Below are 21,112 nucleotides of genomic sequence, written 5' to 3' on the forward strand. Positions count from 1 at the left end.
CATATGCTTTATATGTAGAAGTATGTACATTTTTATGTACATATGTGAATTCTCTAAGAGAATTAAAAATCTGTTCTTGTTCTGATGATTAAAAAATCAAAGAACAAAAAATATCATATTCTAGGTCATCTAGATCCAGTATTACCATAGCATTTCATTCCAAGGCTCTGTTTATGAGATAGCACAAAGGAAAAACTGAAACTTAAAGCATCAACTATTAATGCCACGTCTCAAGGGGTTACCAATTTGTTCCTGAGGGTCAAGGGTTCACATAGATACAAAACCCTGGCTGAGAGTATTTAATTCTGCGGGCTTCCTGAAGAGTGACTTCTCTGCCAAAATACTGTTGAGAAGTTTGCTATTACCTAAAATCTTTCCTATAGAACTTCATTCCTAATTCAGAGTATATCTTTAATTCTTACTGCAGGTTAACTGATGTCTATCTTGTAACTTAATTCAACTGTTTAAAGGCTAGACATTTTATTGCTGTAGCATTCATCATAATGAAAAGAATATAATCTAAGGCCGATAATAGTGAAAGTTCATTCTTATCATAACAGAAATGTCATTTTTATAAATCAGAAAGAATGGCAAGTTTGGAATAACACTTGAGACTGCACATAATTTTATTGACTTTATTAATACTTAATTCATAATTAAGAATAGCAGAAATATATTTATGTTTCTGGAAACATGGGCATTCAAGACATAAAGAAAATTTAACTTTCACTTAGCCAAGCTTCTCACTTTACTGGAAAAGAAAATGAGGCTCTCAGAGGTTTGCTCAGGAAGTTAGGTGAAAAGTCAAATCAGGAAGTCAATCAAGTCTTTGGACTCACACTCCACAGCTAAAATAATACGCTGTACACTCTGTTTCGCCTTCCATTATCAGCCATGTGGAAATGTTCTACAAATCATTAAGGTTTCTTATTTCTAGACAACTCATCCTACTTAATTCTAACACTTTATTTTTAAAGTAGGAGTACACTTTGGTTTTAAACAATACTTTTTATTTATTTATGTTTGGCTATAGCGAAGTGAAGTGAAAGTTGCTCAGTCATGTCCGACTCTTTGCAACCCCATGGACAATAGAGTCCACGGAATTCTCCAGGTCAGAATACTGGAGTGGGTTGCCATTTCCTTCTCCAATATTTGGCTGTGCCAGGTATTAACTGCAGCATGCAGGGTATTTAGTTGTGGCATACAGTTTCTACTATCCAAAATACTATCTTGAGAAGTTTGCTGTGGCCTAAAATCTTTCCAATAGAACTTTATTCTTAATTCAGAGTAGACTTTAGTCCTCATTGCTGATTCAGTTCAGTTCAGTTCAGTTCAGTCGCTCAGTCGTGTCCGACTCTCCGTGACCCCATGGACTGCAGCACACCAGGCTTCCCTGTCCATCACCAACTCCCAGAGCTTGCTCAAACCCACATCCACTGAGTCTATGATACCATCCAGCCATCTCATCCTCTGTTGTCCCCCTCTCCTCCCACCTTCAATCTTTCCCGGCATCAGAGTCTTCAAATGAGTCAGTTCTTTGCATCAGGTGGCCAAGGTATTGGAGTTTCAACTTCTGCATCAGTCCTTCCAATGAATATTCAGGACTGATTTCCTTTAGGATTGACTTGTTGGATCTCCTTGCAGTCCAAGGGACTCTCAAGAGTCTTCTCCAACACCATAGTTCAAAAGCATCAATTCTTCGGATCATTAACTAGTGTTTAATCAGCATGTGGGTTCTAGTTCCCTGACCAGAGATGGAACCCAGGCCACCTGCATTGGGAGCATGGAATCTTAGCCATCGAACCACCAGGGAAGTCCCCTAACACTCAAATAAAACGTCATTTTGTTGTATGTCAACTGAAGTTTGAAAATCTTAAAATTGTCTCATTACATAGAAAACACTAAAAAAGAAACGAAAAACTTACACAAATATTCCCAAAATAAGATATGACTTCTGTGCCTGGTGGTAGGACATGCAGAATGTTGTAAGTAGGCAATTACACTGGGATTCTGAGACTGATATAAGCCTTTTTCCTATGGGCAATCTTTTATAACAGGGATGTGGCACTTGAAATACTGAGGTCAGTGATACAAGCATGCTATGGAATCAAAATATACATACATTATTTGAATACTTCCTCCTTTCCCTACAGGCCCATCTCCATTTCTTTGTTCAATCTGCCTTCTTCCAACCTACATGCCTTCATCTCCCACCCATGGTGGGCAACATCCTTACCATCCTTCAAATCTGTCCTCTCTCCTTCTCCTAAATCCACACACCCTTTGGTGGTTTGCTAACGACAGTTACTATGGTCTTTGACATATACTTACTTGGAAACCTATCTTATTGATACACACTCCCCTTTTTAAGATCAGAAGTTCACTGCAGTGTAGGGAGCTCAGCCTGGTGCTCTGTGGTGCCCTAGAGGGGTGGGATGAGACAGTAGGAGGAAGGGGATGTATACATAGAGCCGGTTCACTTCCTTGTGCAGCAGAAACTAACATAACATTGTAATGCTACTATACCCCCCAGGACAACAAAGAAGAACAGAAGGTTATTCTAGGTCAGGATAGTACATGCAATATATGGTTGTTGAATTAAAGAAACAAGTAAAGTCTAGGGCAAAAGGATTCTAAATTTATAACAGCATCTGTTCTCTTCAAAATATGACGTATCACTTTCTTTTGAAAGCACTGGGTTGACCAGAAAGTTCATTCGGGTTTTGAACCCAAATGAACTTTCTGGCCAATCCAATCCATGTAAATGACCACAGTAAAGTGATCTATGAAGAGAAGGCAGCAACAACGCAGCAACACATAAAAAGCTTAAGATACTGTTAAGTGAAAAAAGTAAAAAACAAAAGTATATCTAGGCGGTATTTACCACTTGAAAATAATATATATGCATATGGACAAAAAGTGGAAGGTAAAACAGAAAAATGAAAACAATTTGCTCTATTGGGTGATGGAATCATTGGCTTCTGTGAATGTGCTTCTGTTTATACAATAATTATTGCTTTTAAATGTATACATATGTAGTAATTAGTAATATTTATACTGGATAATGGTACTAATATTTCTGGACTATAAATAAAGCAGCTGTAGCTGTCCTATGTCTAATATCATTCAGTTTGCTGGCCCACATGCAAACATATTCAAAGAATTGCTGCTACAGAGTAGTCACCAGAATTTCTGACTTTGTAGCTAGAGAAGATGATCTGTAAGGTTAGAAGGTTGGGTCAACTTTTAAAGTCAAAATAAGTATGCCAAAAATTTTTAAGGACCAAAAGATGTATCATTCACTGAAACTGAAATAGAGCAAAAATTACATTTCTTTAGAATCAATAGTTTGTATGACTTCCTTAAACACAAAAATGTTTTTTGACTTCTCTTTACAGTTTTATACTCCTATCCAGAGGTAGGCATTTATCTAAATGTTTATCCCATAACACATATTATTTCTAAAAGAGCTTGTTTTATTTGTACCATTATTGCTAAATAGCCCTGAATTGTTACTTTCATTTACATTGTTTCTGCTTACACATTTGATTTTTTAAAAGATGTATCATTACGGTGAATAGCATTATCATCTTACCTAGAAAATCAAATGACTTTTTTGAGCATATGAATTTCTATAGTGTTTTTATGAATGAGACATACATATACTGCCACCTAAAACCACTGCCCAAATCATTATTAAAGTTATTCATGCTAAATGCCCCAAGGACCTGCAACTTGATATCCTTCACTGGATTGATGTGGAACGGTTTCTTTGTTCAAAAAAATCAAACTTACTTTTCTTTACTGCTAATTTTCTGAGCTTATGAATGTAATTATAATTTTAAATGAAGAAATTAACTTTATATGGTGTTTCAGAAAAATAACAAATTGGTAATATTTCATTAAATGGAGATATGTTAAATTATTTACATAACTCTATTTGTCCCATTCAAGCACCCCACAGCACAAGAACAAAAGAAGCTGATTTATTAGACATACGCCAGGGTGAAAATTTTTCTCAGAATTCTTGGTTGGGCTGTGATAAGAACACAAATTTATCTAAGTATATTGAACAATGCTTTAGGGCATACTTAGGGAAGATGCTATTTAAAAAAAAAAAAAAAGCCTTATTGCATCACACACATGGAACCAGATTCTCCTCTCATGGGCTGCAGCCAGCATGAAGTTCACACTACATTAATTTGCACTTGTCGATATGCTACTTTACAAGTATTTTTAGGCACATTCAAATGTGTACTCTGGCTCTTAAACTAGAATATAAACCCCCTAAGGGCAGGACCTGGGTCTTCCAGTTATCACCCCACAGTGTCTAGTGTAGCTGGTGTGGGCAGGCCAGGCCCTCTGGAATGGCTACAGTCTAAGTGAGGAGCAGGGAGAGGAATGTGCTAAACCTCCATCACTGAAAGAGGGTGTGAAGAACACTGGAGAGCAACTCTGTCATCACCAGGACCAAGTGATTACATGTACGAACGGCGTGCCCAAGTGGCCCCTCCCAGTCATTTTTCAGAGCTAGAAGTGAGACTGCAGGTGGTAGGTGGATAGTCTCTGAAGCCTAGCTCTCAGAAGCCATCCATTAATCTCAGTAAATTCCCCAAAAGCCCTCTGAAGAGAGTATATAGCATTACAGACACATAAGAGAGAACAGAGCCGAACAGGATTTTATTTTAATCTGTTAGTGCTGCATTATGAATGAAAGTGAAAGTGTTCATCACTCAGTCATGTCTGACCCTTTGTGACCCCATAAACTGTAGCCCCTCGGGTTCCTCTGTCCATGGAATTCTCCAGGCAAGAATACTGGAGTGGGTTGCCATTTCCTTCTCCAGGGGATCTTCATCAACCAGGGATCAAACCCGGGTCTCCTGCATTGCAGGCAGATTCTTTACCATCTGAGCCACTAGGGAAGCCCGAAATTATAGAAAAGATAAATATTAATAACCTTAGTAGCCATGTTAATACAGACCATGAAATGTTCCTAGGATGTTTCCAGAATCAAATAAAAGACAATGGACCTCAGAGATCCATTAGCTGAGTCTTCAGGTAGAGCACATTACGGCTGCTGTTTAAAGCTAAAAGTTTCATGATCTGTTACAGCAATCTATTTCAATCTTCTTGCTGTCAGAAAATTCTTATTTTGGGCTACTGTAATTTCCAGTTGCTGTGATTAAATCTCTTTGTTCTTATTCTTTCCTTAGTAAAGATCAAGAACAAGTGTTTAACTTACTCCTTGAAATTATGTCAAGTCCTTAAAGACAAGTGAAGCAATGCTTCAGTCTTTTCTAAGTAGAAAGGTACAATTCTTCAACTTTCCTTTATTGCTTTTATTTCTCAGGCCTTAAGTAGGTCGTACTTTAGGACATGTAGGGGTTCCTCTCTACACAAAGCCATACAAAACAGATGTACTACTCCCAACAATCTAATTAATTCAATTGAACTTATAACTCTTGTGTTGACACAGTCCACGTTTTTTAATGTCAGCATTAAAGTGTGGAGTCATGTTGCTGTAGATATGAGCAATCCTCAAATCCTTTTTTTTGCCCTAATTTTCTAGTCAAAATTTGCAGATTTATTTCTTTTGTATGTGAGCTTTACCCTTAAATATTTTCTTTCATTACCCCATTCAGGTAATTTTGAACTTCAGCTATTCCTATGCAATATTAGCCACAACTCCAGAGTTCTAACTTACACCATACTGATAAGAAAGTCTTATTTTTGACAGAAATTAAACTAACCTAAACATTTTGTACTATTATTATAAAACAATTTATGTATTTATATTTGTATTCCCATCCAAGCCATTATTAAGTCACATGCCTCTAATCAGACAATAACACAATGACCAGTCATATACCCATCTGCTGATGCCACTAGAGATCAGAGATCAGGCATCAGGCACATTTCCTATACTGCGAAATACTCTAAAGCTGTTCCGTTATACTTCAAGATTGGTGAGTTTTCAATCTCAAAGCTTCACATTCTAGAGGGCAGGGGAAACAAAAGTTTTATCTTTATCCTCAGGGTAGGGGTTGGCAAGCTTTTTCAGTAGAGGCTCAGAGAGCAAGTATTTCAGTTGTGGGGGCTATGCCACAGCTTCTCAACTCTGCCTTGTGGCAGGAAAGCAGCCATAGACAGTACATTAACAAGCGAGTGTTAACCCTCTTCTATGACAACTTGATTTGTAACAACTGCCTGCAGGTCAGAGCTGCTGGTGGGCTGTAGTTTGCTAGCCCTCTTCTACAGCTACAGGGCACCTGTGCATAAACATACGCTCATATCTGTGTAAGTAGGCATGTATATATGTGCATTAGCATGGTGGTCCCCAACCTTTTTGGCACCATGGACAGTTTTGTGGAAGATGATTTTTAAAGTTATTTTTTATTTTTTAATTGGAGGAAAATTGCTTTACAGTGTTGTGCTGGTGGCAGACAGTTTTTCCACGGAAGGAAGTGGTGGGGCAATGGTTCCGGAGATAATGCAACCAACAGGGATGGCAGATGAAGCTTCCCACACTTGCCTGCTGCTCGCCTCTTGCTGTGTGGCCAGTTCCCGACAGGCCTTGGACCACTACCGGTCCCAGGGATTGGGAACCCCTGCATTAGCACACCAAATCTTTGTCTGCTTATCCCCAAAATAGGGTGGCTTCATGGGCGTGTGACCAGTGTGCTCATATAGGGACCTATGTTTAGAAGGGCTCTGAACCTGCAGTTTAATGCTCTGTGGTCAACGTTTTAAAATTCTTCTTAATGTTTTATGTTGGAATCTGTGTTCTATAGGTGAAGTCTGATGGCACCAATGGAAGCCCCACTCACATCTGTGGTCTTGTCTCTCCACCGCCTCATGGCTTGGACACTTGTTCCCTTTCAGTTTCCTCTTCCTGGCCCCTGCCTTGGGACCATGCTGCCCTCCACCGTGGGTGGGACCAGGTCACAGCAGTTTCAGGGGGTGGAACATGTTCTGCTGGGCTTTGCTGGTGGCTGAGAATCCACCTGTAATGCAGGAGACCTGTTTTCGATCCCTGGGTCAGGAGATCCCCTGGAGGAGGGCATGGCAATCCACTCCAGCATTCCTGTCTGGACAATCCCATGGACTGAGGAGCCCGGCGGGCTATAATCCACAGTATCACAGAGTTGGACACAACTGAAGCAACTGAGCAAGCAGGCATGCACCTGAGTTCCGCTATTATCCTTTACATCTGGGGGGGGCCTGGATCTGAGCTTGAGAAAGGCTGGGTTGAGTATGTATGTCCCTGACATCTGAGGGTGGGACATGGAGCTGACAATCCCTGCTCCTGCCTGAGCCGTCAGGAGGAGCACACTCCGTGGACTCAGCGTCGAGCCTCTGCCCACCCTGATCCCAGCACGTGGAGGCTGCCCAGCTGACCCACCCTCGGATGAAGACTGACTGTCTCTCTTCCCCACTGGGGCATGGTATACAGGTGTTTTGACTGGTGGCATGGAGAACCTGGAAACTATGGACCCATCTGTACACCCAGTCACGGGGCACCTATGGGGGTCTGCAGCCCCCACCATGAGTATCCCATGCTGGAGGGGGTCCAACACTAAACAGCAAATAAATGACATGCAGGGGGAGGGAGGAAGAAGGAAAAGGAGAGAGGGGGAGAGAGAGAGAGAGGAGAGAGGCTGACTGCAGGAGAAAGGAAATGTTTCATAATTTATTACCTTTAACATCACTTTTTTCCTGGTTTTTTTTTTTTTTTTTTTTTTTGAGCAAAGAACCTTGTATTTTCATTTTGTATTAGGTCCTAGTCAAAAATTAGGGACTTAGATTAGAATCATCTCTAAGACTCATCCCCCAAAACGGAGGCTAACAAAGAAAACTTCACTTATGCATCACTTATTTCAGAGTGCTATCCTTCGTGCTTCCAGGGCTTCCTGCAGCCTTCCTAAATCTTAAATGTAAGGCTCTGAAATTAATTATATATTTTGAATGTCAGACTAATGGGCTCCTTTCAGAATATGATGATTGGGGTTGCTGCAAGGTAGCCATTTCCTTCAGATAGTTTGCTACAGAATTAATTCATATTTCCTTAGAATGGTGATGAAGTACCTTACAAATATAAAGCACTATCAAGACATTATGCTTGAAACTTATTGATAACAACAGACAGGAAAAGGCAACATTTTTCTAAGATTTCCCTTTATTTTCTATTAAAGAAGATAACACCATAACATTCTAACATACAAAAACATAACTATCTTCCTGATTCGAATAAGCTGACTACAGTCATTGTAGAGATGGTCAGAAAAGATTGAATATGGGTTGTGCATTATAGGATATTAAAGAATTACTGTTAATATTGTTAGGTGTGATGACATAGTGATTGTGAAAAAATTCTTCATAGGTGTACACAGAAGTATTTATTATGGGTGAAATGACTCAATGGCTGAGATCTGCTTTACATATTTCAAAAGCAGAAGAGAGGGAAAAAGACAGGAGAGGAGGAGAAGATGAAGAAGAAAAGGATGATAAAGATGACAAGGAAAATGGAGAGATAAAATGTGAAGTAGATGGAAAAGAATTGCAAAATGAGGAACCTGGGTGATGGAGATGTGGGATTTCATTGTAATAGTCTCTTTATCTTCACAAATATTTTAAAATCCCCATAGTAGAGTGTGTGTATGTGTCTAACTGTTGCCTATAAAAATTTTCTAGTAAAAAATCAGGGCACAGATTTTTCATTCTTCTACATACCAAATGTCCCCCCTTTTTTTTTTTTTTTTTTTTTTGGTGCTAGAAGCACCCTCTGAGGCTGGCAGGAGCTCTAACTGAAGAGACACAAAGGAGTTAGTTGATGGGAAGGATAATCTGCCCATCAGCTCCTGACACAATAAAAAAAAGAGAAAAGGAAAAAATGGGAGGAAGAGATTGTCATTGTTACTCTCCTAACCTTCCCTTCTAATTATGCCAGAGTCAAGGCTTGGGTCACAAGGAAAATGATTTTGATGCTCAACCATTTGCCCTATTTTGTATACATCAAAAAAGCTCTTGTTCTCACCACATTCCAATCTGACAGTTTCCCACCTACTTTAAAAATGTATCAAGAGGCCAGATTAACAAAAATATAAATAAACGGACCATATTACAAGGAACACCTTGTTTGTAAACATAGAGATAGCCTTCCTGTTATTCTGAATTGCATGATATGTAACACTTTAAAAGTGAAATCGCTTTATATTATTTTATAGGTATTCAGATATATGTTCAACAGCCCAGCTTTTAAAAGTTAAATGTAAATTTCTCTCCTGAGTGCAGATGGTGGCCAAGCAAAGTAGCTCCTCAGTCCTAAAGACAGAAGGTCAGGTCATGGCTGAAAGACCAAAGAACAATTGCTGCTTTGCTATTCCAGATCATCCATGGAATGAGACACCACTACTTTCTTGTTTTGAAACTGTCTCTTCAATTCAGAATAGTTACACAGAGTACCTATAAGATTTCCTCAAATTCTGTCCAAGAAAAAAATAGTATGCACATCACATTATAAACATCTTGGAAAACTATTAGGAGATTTTATTCCTAACTCTGACATCCTAAAAAGGCATACCTCTATCTAAAACTAACATTGAAATCATTATAAAAACTGTTCATGTTTCACAATTTAGCAGGTAATATTTACAAATGAAAACTGCTTCTTTTAAAAATCCTGCAGAATTTAGCCTTCACATCATTAGTAGTTAATTAAAATGAGATATAGTGAGAAAAGACAAATATTACAAATACTTCTGCATGTGTTATTCATTTATAAGAGATATTAAAATCTTATTGCTCCTATAGTGTTTTTTTCTCTCTAGAACATTAAAATGTAATTTTTAAATAGCTTGGAGACTCTACCTTATGATATATTTTCAGTTAGTCTAAAATGTTAAAAAAAAAAATGTTATGCTAGCAGATGCTACAGAATAACAGGAAAGGTATATAATAATGCTAGGGAGCATGACAATATGATACCTTTTTCAAAAAGTTATGATACATCAGAAAAGGAAAGTTCCATGTTGGTTGGTAATACTAGACCTTCAGTTTCTGATATAAAGGATTTTTAATTCCACTATCAGGCACGCCCCCAACTGGATAGAATAAAATAGTGTCATTATTTGAACATAGTGAAATGTACATTATTTGCTAATAATAAAAATTCTTCTGAAAATTTAAAACTCATTATAACACTATGAATGTAGTGGTGCAAAAGTAGAATTTGATTTTGGCTGTTTGGATTTTATTTCAGTACCAGGAATTTCAGCCACCACTTGAAAAACTTTTGGTACTAAATTTCATCATCACTTTCATTTTCAATACTTTTCCTGATTGTCTTTGCACTATTTGCATAGAGAGCTGATTGGGTTGAAAAGCAAATATGTTGGAAAATTTGGTAAAAAATGTTGAACTAGAATATATTTCAAAAAATTTACTTTGGGCTACCCCCTTTTAAACCATAGCGATTTCTTTAAAATAATGACACTGAGAACTCAGTCTTATTTTAATTGAATAGATTTATCAACCTGCTTTCACTGAATATAAAGAATGAAAGCTTTCAATGTTCTGTCACACAAAACTAAGAAAATCAAAAGTCAGTATATTTGGAACTGCCTCGCTAAAAACTTCATCCATGTTGTCAATTAAAATTGAAGTATCTACATGATCTGAACAAAGATATAATGTAAAACATCTGTTCAAACTTAAATTGAAGTAAGTAACATTTTTTCCCTAGCATTTCCAGTTTTACTGTATTTAGGTTTCCTGAACAAACATATTCATGATAGTCTTAGTTAAAACTGGTTCCACTCTGCCAACAATCAATTTGATTGACATGTTTACATATCAACTCATCTCATCTCACAAATTTTAAACTTTTTCACTTAAAATTGGATTCAAGTTGGCATTTTTCAAGAACTTTATTTACATATATTTTAGGTTCAAAATGTGCATTAGAACATTTTTTTCCACTTTTTAAAGTAATGGATACATATATCCAAATGTATATTTATGACCTGTCAGATTGGAATTTAATATGCATGCAGTTGTATTCTCACAACTTCATGTGAAAGGTGATAATTTTAGGCAACTGTATATGAAATTCTTTTAATAGTATAAATTGAATCATTCCATTAATTAGAAAGAATATAATAGAAATAAATGACTTAGGAATAAAATCACAAAAATTTCAGGAAAAAAACATTAGTTATGTCTTTAATTGCTGCAGGTACTACATTTGTACCAAATCTTACCTGATCTTTAATTTCAAGATCTCTTTTAGTTTTTGTTCTGTACTCTCTGTGCTCCTTTTCGGCCTCATCCTTCTCCATTTTGGTTTTATTCAATTGATAGCGCATTTCTCCACACACCTGTTAGATTACAAAAACTAGATCAATAGCTACTGGAATCTACTAGGCAATGCCTGCAATCAGATCTTTTGGTGCCCCCTAGAGGTCGTATTAATAAATACAACAGAAGTTTTCTAAGAATGGCATTTTCTATTTGCATATTCAATATATTGTTAAGATGTGGAGGCAATATCAGATATTATTGAGCCTTGCAACTTCAAATTACAGATAAAGCAAAGCACAACCAGGGAACTCTGGCAATATACACAAGAATTTTTCATGTAAAATAAGAGTTTCAATTGCATATTATTATCTAAAATGCACTATCATCTCACTTTTAAATAGGTAAAATTATTAATTAAAATATTAAGCTATGTTATTATTCATTAAAGTTGTCATGGTTAAAGATACACTCTATATTAAAAACTTGCCTTGAAACTCTTTATCAGTTAGGTTTTTATTTAAGGAAATTAATAAAGGAATTCTTCTCTCTGTTAATAGACTATATTATTAATATTTAGGCATAGAGTAGAACCCAGCCAGTATTTACTGTAGCCTTTGTAGATAATGTAAGTCTTACCATGCAAAACACTATGTATTCAAGTTAAGAAAATCAAAAATCACAGACTGCAATTAAGCCCACTCTGCTTTTAAAATAACTATAGCATTCAACATAAAAGGAAAATATACATGTAATTGAAATGATTTTAATACAGAATTAAACAGTAAACACATGTAGTATCTAAAAATTATGTATCATCCTTTACATATTCTTTCAATCCAGGCCATCTCCATACAGATAAATACGTTTGGGAAATGCAACTAGCAGACAAATCTAAATAAAGAAGTTACAAACTTCTGAGACAACTGAGAACTTGTAGGGAGATCAAATAATACGTGTCTGCTAAGTCAGTTTCTAAGTTACAAGTATGATATTTTAAAAATTAGGTATCATCCAATGGCTATTTCTACCTGAAACTTAAATTTTGGTAGTTCTCTAAAGTGATTATTAGAATTTTAGAAATTAGTTTCATCATTATTGAAGTTTTAGAATCTTGTAAAATCTATATGAACTTCCTATGTTCAAATAAAAAATACCTTAAGACTAAACTAGTCTGTGTTTGAAAATTACAGTGACAGGATAGAAGAAAAATTAAGTTTCTCCCCAGTGACCCTCAAAAAGTTTTTAAAAAATGAATAAAATTACTAAAACCTGTACTTGAAATTCAGTTATCTTCAATATGTGAGTTGATCCTTTCCATTTCAAAAATATTAGTAATGCATAAAAAATTATTAGTTAAAGCTACATAAAATTTAAAAATTAAGAACTACAGAAAAACATGAGAGGAGCCCTAATTGTCTTCCTTCACTATTTCAATCTATTTGATTTACATATAAGAATACAATTTAAAAATCCAAATTATAATACCAACACATAACAACTACACAGCCATGGTGCTTAAAACTCAGTATCAGTACAAAATTATCTATATAATAACTATCTAAGCATTAAGTCCTATTTAAAATAATTTTATCCCTTAAGTGTATTTTTAAAGTTTCCCCGCCTCACTAATTTCAGTTTAAAATGCATTTGTTAAATTTATTCATAACACTTAAGTTTCATCTAAAATACATCAACAAATTAAATTTAACTAGGATTATATTATCCCAGAGTTGGAAGCAATCACACAGCACTCCCCTGATGTCTGAGTCCTTCTGAACAGTTCTAAAGACAGAGTAATCATTCTTTACTGTCCATATTTCAACAGGAAGTTCTCTCCTTATAATGAACAAAAAATCCTCATGTAGCTCTCACCTATTATCCAGGTCAACCATTTCTATCCCTCTGTACCAATTCCCTTACTTCTGTCCCCTACTTCCACACAAACACATCAATCAAACTGGCAAATATGATATTTTAAGCTTCTGCATGAACTAGCTGGAATTCTAGAAAGCAAATGAAGAACTATATAAACTCAAGGGAAAAAAAGAAAAATTAGGCTTTCTTTCCCATTATATATTAAAGATAATTCAAATTACTGAGTTATAAAGCAATAACGGCATTAAAATGTGTCAATATTTGGGAAAATACGTTGAGAAATAAACTATAATATGAGATGAGTATGCATTTTAACAAAATTATCTGTGTATATATTGATGAAAAACAAATTGATTTATTACATCACGCATATCCATATTGAGTTACTTAGCCTTAAACCAATGATTACTGATGTCTATATAGACCTCTAGTGTTTCTTAAACGTGTACCTTCGCCACTTACGACCATTAAACATTTCAGTTCTTGGTTCACAAGTTTGCGATGCCCATAGCACAGACATTGTGATACCATAGTGTAAAGTATAAATTTAAGGACCGAAAGAATAAGAAGTTGTAGTATTAGAATCTTGATTTTAAAGAACAGGTCTGAAAGGAATGAGAGGTAGAGAATTTTTTTATGTTAAACATACCTTTATGTTGTAAATAAATGTATGTCTTTTAGTATTATTGAGAAGACCAAACTTATACTATCTCTGGGGAAAAAAATTACCCTTAATTGATTTATTTAGAAATACAAGTTTTATCAAATACTTAATAATTAACGTAATAAAATTTGCCTATTTACAAGTCTGTCTCAGCAACTTAACCCTTAAGTTCTTTGAGGACATTGTTTGTATCTAACCCTCTTCGTATTTGCAGCACCTAGCAAAGGGCCTGATGATAATAAACAAATGCTTGCTGAATGACCATTATGTGGATCCTTACTATCTCAAAACAAAAACATTTTTCTACTCTAGACTTCTTTCTGAGATTTACAGACTAGGAAAAAATTTTCAAAGAAAAGATTTACATAATTAGTAAACTAAAATCTTTGTACCTTTGTGACATCCATTTCCCGGGAAGCAAGCTGGTTTTGAATTTCCTCGAGTTGATGAACAGCTGAAATTTTCTCTCTTGTAACCTTTTCCACCTCAGCCTCCAGTTGGGCAATATTCTGAGATAGGGTCAACATCTATAACAGGAAATAAAAGTCCTAAATGATAATGTTATTTGACAAAATAAATATTTAAAACATCTTAAGTTAACAGAGTTTCAGCATGGCCACTTGACTCTCTAAGTCATTTCTCTGTGGATGGGGTATCTCCATGACTCTGCATTCTCAATTCATCAATTTCCCTTCACTATCACCTCATATAATTACTTATTTTTCCTAAACTTTTAAGATTTACTCTCTTAGCAACTTTCAAATATACAATGCAGTATTGTTAATTAGAGTCACCATGTTTTTTATTTTTAAAAGATATGTAAGTATGTATTTATTTGGCTGTACCAGGTCTTAGTTGCAGCATGCTGCATCTTTAGTTGTATCTTTAGTTGGATCAGGTCTATTTACCTGATCAGGGATGGAACCCTGGCCTCCTGTGTTGGGAACACCAAAGTCTTAGCCACTGAATTACCAGGGAAGTCCCACCATGCTTTTTAAATATTAAAAATAAAATCGATCAGCAGACATTTTTTGAGACACTTCCATATGCTACACTAAGTCTTTAATACCAGAGTTTATGAATTTCTAAGCACTTTAGAAAGACATGTCTAATATCTGAAAAATTCAATAAGAATATAAAATAGTATTTTTTAAAAACACTAAGTATATTAGTAATTTTGTATTAAGGCAGATACAAGAATAAAGGTGCTGAATTTATCCTCCAAGTTAAAATATATTTAAAATTTTATTGATATATTCTTTATCAACTAAAATTATTTACATGCATAGTGCTTAAGACATCACATTTTTTGCTGTCTGTTTCCTCATTAGACTAGAAGTTCCTCAAGAGCATATTCCTTAAGAGGCATATGATTAATGTTTGATGAATGAATGAATTGTTAGAATAAATGGGTTTTCTGAGGGACTCTATGATAGCAGGTGCTTAGTTTTTCTTCTAAGGGTTAGAAATGCTTTCTATATCTTAAATTTAACCTTCATAGTTTTTGGTTTGCAATTACATTTTAACTTCTGCTCTGGTGAGTCAAACTTTCCCAGGCAATTAGCTTCTCATCTGTATTAGTACTTTTAAAGTGATGAAGAAATGCTACCGTGCCCCCAGATTAAAACACAGCTATTCATTTTTAATCAGCTAAAACAAAAACTGATAACAAATTTGACATAATATTTAAAATCTACCATAATATTTAAAATCTACACTAACATGGGTGTGAATTCAGTTTTACAACAGAAATCAGTAACTAAAGTTTGTAGTAAAAATCAAGATTGCCTTTGGCAACTAACTAAAATTGAAAATAGCAAAATAATCAGCCCGGGTAGCTATTTTCTAATTTAGACAGTAGAGGTATTATTTAACTTGTCTAGGGATTGTGGAGAATTATACATTTAATATATGATTGTTTACATGTCCTTCTTATCATCAAGAAATTGGCTACAAATCTAAATTGCATGTAAAATTTCTTTTACTAATACCAGGCTACGAATTATCCTTATGCAGATTACAATCTGAAAGAAAAATTAAAGGTCAAAAGAAATTAAATGTAACAAATCAAAAATACTAACTAAATTTCCTTAATTTAAAAATTCAAGTGCATGAGTAAGCATATTATGAATATGTAATTATAGCTTTTCTGGAAACTTACAGTAACAAAAAACTTTAATTACCAGCTACTAAAAAATTCATGTATTATTTATGTTAATCTTATGGCAAATGTATTAATATTGTGTGTTTTTTTTTGAAGTAAATGTGCAGACATTTATTTTGCTAATGGTAAATTCTGAGTCAGTTTCTACAGCATGTGACAAATTGTGCACTTTCCACGTGATTCCCTCCCTCTGCCACCCATCACTTCATTCCTCTACCCACTACCTGTCTGCTCCCTTCTGTCACCCACTTCTCGGAGCCTCCCCTCCTGTTGACACACCTTCTTTTTCCCCATGCCCACCATCTGGAAGTCAACATTACACTGCAGGAACTTCTCCATCCACATCTGTTGCAGAGGCAGAAGTAACACAGACAGCTGCAACACTGTTGGAGGGCCAGGGTGTTGACATCAGGTAAGTCCTTTAAACTTTGACAGGGGCAAGCAACAGACAAGGACACCCAGGATGGGAGAGCCTGATAGAAATTTCTACAATAAAGAGTCCCTGGTGTATTGAATGTAGTATAAAATGGCATTCCTCATAAAAAAAAGGTACAAGAAGTAGGGATTCTAGCAATTGGCTATTATCAAGAAACCAACTGAGAAAAATTCACAAACCACAGGGGGCATTCAATAAATAGAAGACTGAATAACTGACTGAACTAACAAACTTAGTGTCTTAGTGCAACCAAAGACCATTACTGATGCCAACAGGCAAACTCACAGCAAGAACTGTTCATGGAGGAATGATTCAAAATCTGTCTAGGTGGAAGGCATCTGCTCTTCTAGAACTTCCCACATAAATGAAATTTTTAAAGCAGTAAGAAGAAAGGGAAGAAGAAAAATAATAAAAAGAGAGAAAGAATGTACAAGTCTCAGTAGCAAGCCCACCACAAGGAAAGCAGAGACACGTGCTCCAACACTAACCATTAGAACTTAAAATGTGATTGTTGAGACTTCCTACTAAAGTAACTTCTGGTGCTAGGCAGTGTGATAATATCCTCTTTTAACCCCCTTGGAAAAGGAATGTATTGGATTAACTTTCTGGTGAAAAAAATGAAAGCCAAGAATTTTCCCGGATTCATTCAAGCTAATAAATAAATAAAGCTGGACTTTATATTAAAATGTGTCAGCTTTTACTAACACAAAGGTCCAAGAAAGCTACCCAATAGAGCTAACTCTTTCACTAGAGTAAGAATAATAGCCACAAACTAAAATTTGTTTAATGTCCACCCTAAGCCAGGTAGTTTGTTAGGTACTTCAAAGCATTATTTTATTTAATCCTATCAATTCTTAAAGTAGATCAAATCTGTCATTTACTACTCTGAAATTTGGAGAGGTTAAACGAATTGTTCAAGGTCACAAAAAGGTAAAACTGGATTCAATACTAAACCCTTTTACTTCAAAGATTCTGCCATTTCCTGTGAAAGTACTGGCTTCACTGCTAGGATCACTTTCAACTCTTTATTCATACATCTTTATTTTGGGCAGGATCTTGAGATTAAGTGTCAAAGGTTTAATGGGGACAAAAAAAAATTCAGAAATGCACTGCATTTCTGTTGCCACTTGTTTAAATAAAATAATTATCAATTTAAGAAAATTATACATAAAAGCACCTGGAATATTGCCTGGCACATTTCAGACTTCATTTCTTCTTATCAGGAATTCTCATCAACATATTTTTACATAGTAAAAGTACTCAGCAAGGCAAAAGTTGCCACTAAACAACCCAGGAAAAAAGTCTCCTAAGCATAATTAGTGGCTGATCTTTGCTCTTGCTGCCATTGTCTCTCTCACACAAGCTCAGCTCACAACTTTGCCTTCCTCCACAACTTACTCATGTTCGCGTATCTCCCCCTCATACTGCATTTCTGCTGCTGCTGCTGCTAAGTCGCTTCAGTCGTGTCCAGCTCTGTGCGACCCCACAGATGGCAGCCCACCAGGCTCCCCCGTCCCTGGGATTCTCCAGGCAAGAACACTGGAGTGGGTTGCCATTTCCTTCTCCATTTATAAATCCTGCCTTTTTTTTTTTTTTTGAAGCTCAGTTAAAATGCCATCTTCTCCACAAAGTTTTCCATGATCTCTTGCAGACAGAAATCTGTTCTGATTCTCTGAACTCTTAGCATTTTAGTTATGCCTTTCCAGGGGAGGGAAATGGCAACCCACTCCAGTGTTCTTCTTGCCTGGGAAATCCCATGGACAGAGAAGCCTGGAGGGCTACTGCCCATAGGGTCACAAAGAGTTGGACACAACTGAGCAGACATGCATGTATGCCTTTCCAATGGCCTGGGGCCTTCTTTCTTCCATTTGTATTCCCCTTGTATTCATTCAATAAATATATATTGAACACATTTTACGTGGGAGGAATGTGCCAAGCAATTAGGATGTTAACAAACCATACATGCAGGAGAATCATAGTAAATTAGGGGAGATAATTCAATAAGATTTTGCAATAAATTGAGTTTAGAAGCCCATAGGAGGGGCTCCCAAAAATTCATCATTGGGAGACTATGAAAAGATATGGTGTCAAGAACTCTAAACCATCAGTTAGAGAGGCTAGAGGAAGATTCCTCTAGGCAATGGTGGTGGGGGGTGCAGGGATGGGAGAGGAGGGGCAAGGCCTTGCAAAATCCTGAAATGAAAAATTGGTATGGCAGATTGGCATGTTTGACATTTGAGAAAGTGCAAGTAGGTCAGTATGGTGATAATATAGGAAAGAAAAGAGAAGGGAGATGAGACTGAAGAACCAAAGGGGAAAAAAAGGTACAATCTTTATGTAACAGTGAAAGAGCTTAAAAAGATGCCACAAAAGAAGAAAACTACAGGCCAATATCACTGATGAACATTGACACAAAAATCTTTAACAAAATTCTAGCAAACATAATCCAACAACATATTAAAAAGATCATACATGATGACCAAGTGGGCTTTATCCCAGGGATGCAAGGATTCTTTAATATCTGCAAATCAATCAATGTGATACACCACATCAACAAATTGAAAGATTAAAGCCATATGATTATCTCAATAGATGCAGAGAAAGCCTTTGACAAAATTCAACATCCATTTATGATAAAAACCCTCCAGAAAGCAGGCATAGCAGGAACATACCTCAACATAATAAAAGCCATATATGATAAACCACAGCAAACATTATCCTCAATATTGAAAAATTGAGAGCATTTCTCCTAAAATCAAGAACAGGACAAGGGTGCCCACTCTCATCACTACTATTCAATATAGTTTTGGAAGTTTTAGCCACAGCAATCTGAGAAGAATAAGAAATAAAAGGAATCCAGATTGGAAAAGAAGAAGTAAAACTCTCACTGTTTGCAGCTAACATGATCCTCTACATAGAAAACCCTAAAGACTCCACCAGAAAATTACTAGAGCTAATCAATGAATATAGTAAAGTTGCAGGATATAAAATTAACACATAGAAATCCCTTGCATTCCTACACACTAACAATAAGAAAATAGAAAGAGAAATTAAGGAAACAATTTCATTCACCATTGCAACGAAAAGAATAAAATACTTAGGAATATATCTACCTAAAGAAAGAAAATACCTATATATAGAAAACTATAAAACACTACACTTGATCTTAGCCAAAAGGCCAAGAAGCAATGGTGAAAGAAATCAAAGATGACACAAATAGATGGAGAAATGTACCATGTTCATGAATTGGAAGAATCAAAATAGTGAAGATGAATATACTATCCAAAGCAATCTATAGATTCAATGAAATCCCTATCAAGCTACCAGTGGTATTTTTCAGAGAACTAGAACAAATAATTTCACAATTTGTATGGAAATACAAAAAAACTTCAAATAGCCAAAGCAATCTTGAGAAAGAAGAATGGAACTGGAGGAATAAACCTGCTGACTTCAGGCTATTCTACAAAGCTATAGTCATCAAGGAAGTATGGTACTGGCACAAAGACAGAAATATAGATCAATGGAACAAAATAGAAAGCCCAGAGATAAATTCATGCACCCATGGACACCCTATCTTTGACAAAGGAGGCAAGAACATACAATGGAGAATAGACAATCTCTTTAACAAGTGGTGCTGGGAAAACTGGTCAACCACTTATAAAAGAATGAAACTAGAACACTTTCTAACACTATACACAAAAATAAACTCAAAATGGATTAAAGATCTAAACATAAGACCAGAAACTATAAAACTCCTGGTGGAAAACATAGGCAAAATACTCTCTGACATAAATCATAGCAGGATCCTCTATGACCCATCTCCCAGAGTAGTGGAAATAAAAGCAAAAATAAACAAATGGGACCTAATTAAACTTAAAAGCTTTTGCACAATGAAGGAAACTATAAACAAGGTGAAAAGACAGCCTTCAGAATGGGAGAAAATAATAGCAAATGAAGCAGCTGAATTAATTAATTAAAAGAATCAATTAATTTATTAATTAAATTAATTAATTAAAAGAATTAATCTCAAAAACATACAAGCAGCTCTGCAGCTCAATTCCAGAAAAATAAATGACCCAATCAAAATATGGGCCAAAGAACTAAACAGACATTTCTCCAAAGAAGACACACACATGGCTAACAAACACATGAAAAGATGCTCAATATCACTCATTATCAGAGAAATGCAAATCAAAACCACAATGAGGTACCATCTCATGCCAGTCAGAATGGCTATCAAAAAGTCTATAAACAATAAATGCTGGAGAGGGTGTGGAGAAAAGGGAATCCTCTTACACTGTTGGTGGGAATGCAAACTAGTACAGCCACTATGGAGAACAGTGTGGAGATTCCTTAAAAAAATGAAAATAGAACTGCCATATGACCCAGCAATCCCACTGCTGGGCATACACACCGAAGAAACCAGAATTGAAAGAGACACGTGTACCCCAATGTTCATCACAGTACTGTTTATGATAGCCAGGACGTGGAAGCAACTTAGATGTCCATCGGCAGACAAATGGATAAGAAAGTTGTGGTATATATACACAATGGAATATTACTCAGCCATTAAAAAGAATACATTTGAATCAGTTCTAATGAGGTAGATGGAACTGGAGCCTATTATACAGACTGAAGTAAGTCAGAAAGAAAAACACCAATACAGTATACTAAC

At 35.8% G+C, this 21,112-nt stretch overlaps 1 protein-coding gene across 11 annotated transcripts in view; it reads right to left on the bottom strand.

The window, feature by feature from the left end:
* The window catches only part of SDCCAG8 (SHH signaling and ciliogenesis regulator SDCCAG8), a 247,055-nt gene that overhangs the window by 142,094 nt on the left and 83,849 nt on the right, over nucleotides 1-21,112 (bottom strand). For all 11 annotated transcript variants that reach the window (XR_006344971.1, XM_043924028.1, XM_043924026.1 and 8 more), the window contains 2 exons: nucleotides 14,230-14,364; nucleotides 11,259-11,375 (listed from right to left, as the gene is read on the bottom strand). Coding sequence is in view for 10 of the 11 variants with exons in the window: in XM_043924028.1 (XP_043779963.1) it covers nucleotides 11,259-11,375; nucleotides 14,230-14,364 (252 nt within the window). In the remaining variant the exon portion in view is untranslated. The remainder of the gene's footprint in view (nucleotides 1-11,258; nucleotides 11,376-14,229; nucleotides 14,365-21,112) is intronic.

Source organism: Cervus elaphus, chromosome 14 (assembly GCF_910594005.1).
Source record: "Cervus elaphus chromosome 14, mCerEla1.1, whole genome shotgun sequence".
In the NCBI taxonomy this organism is placed as follows: Eukaryota; Metazoa; Chordata; class Mammalia; order Artiodactyla; family Cervidae; genus Cervus; species Cervus elaphus.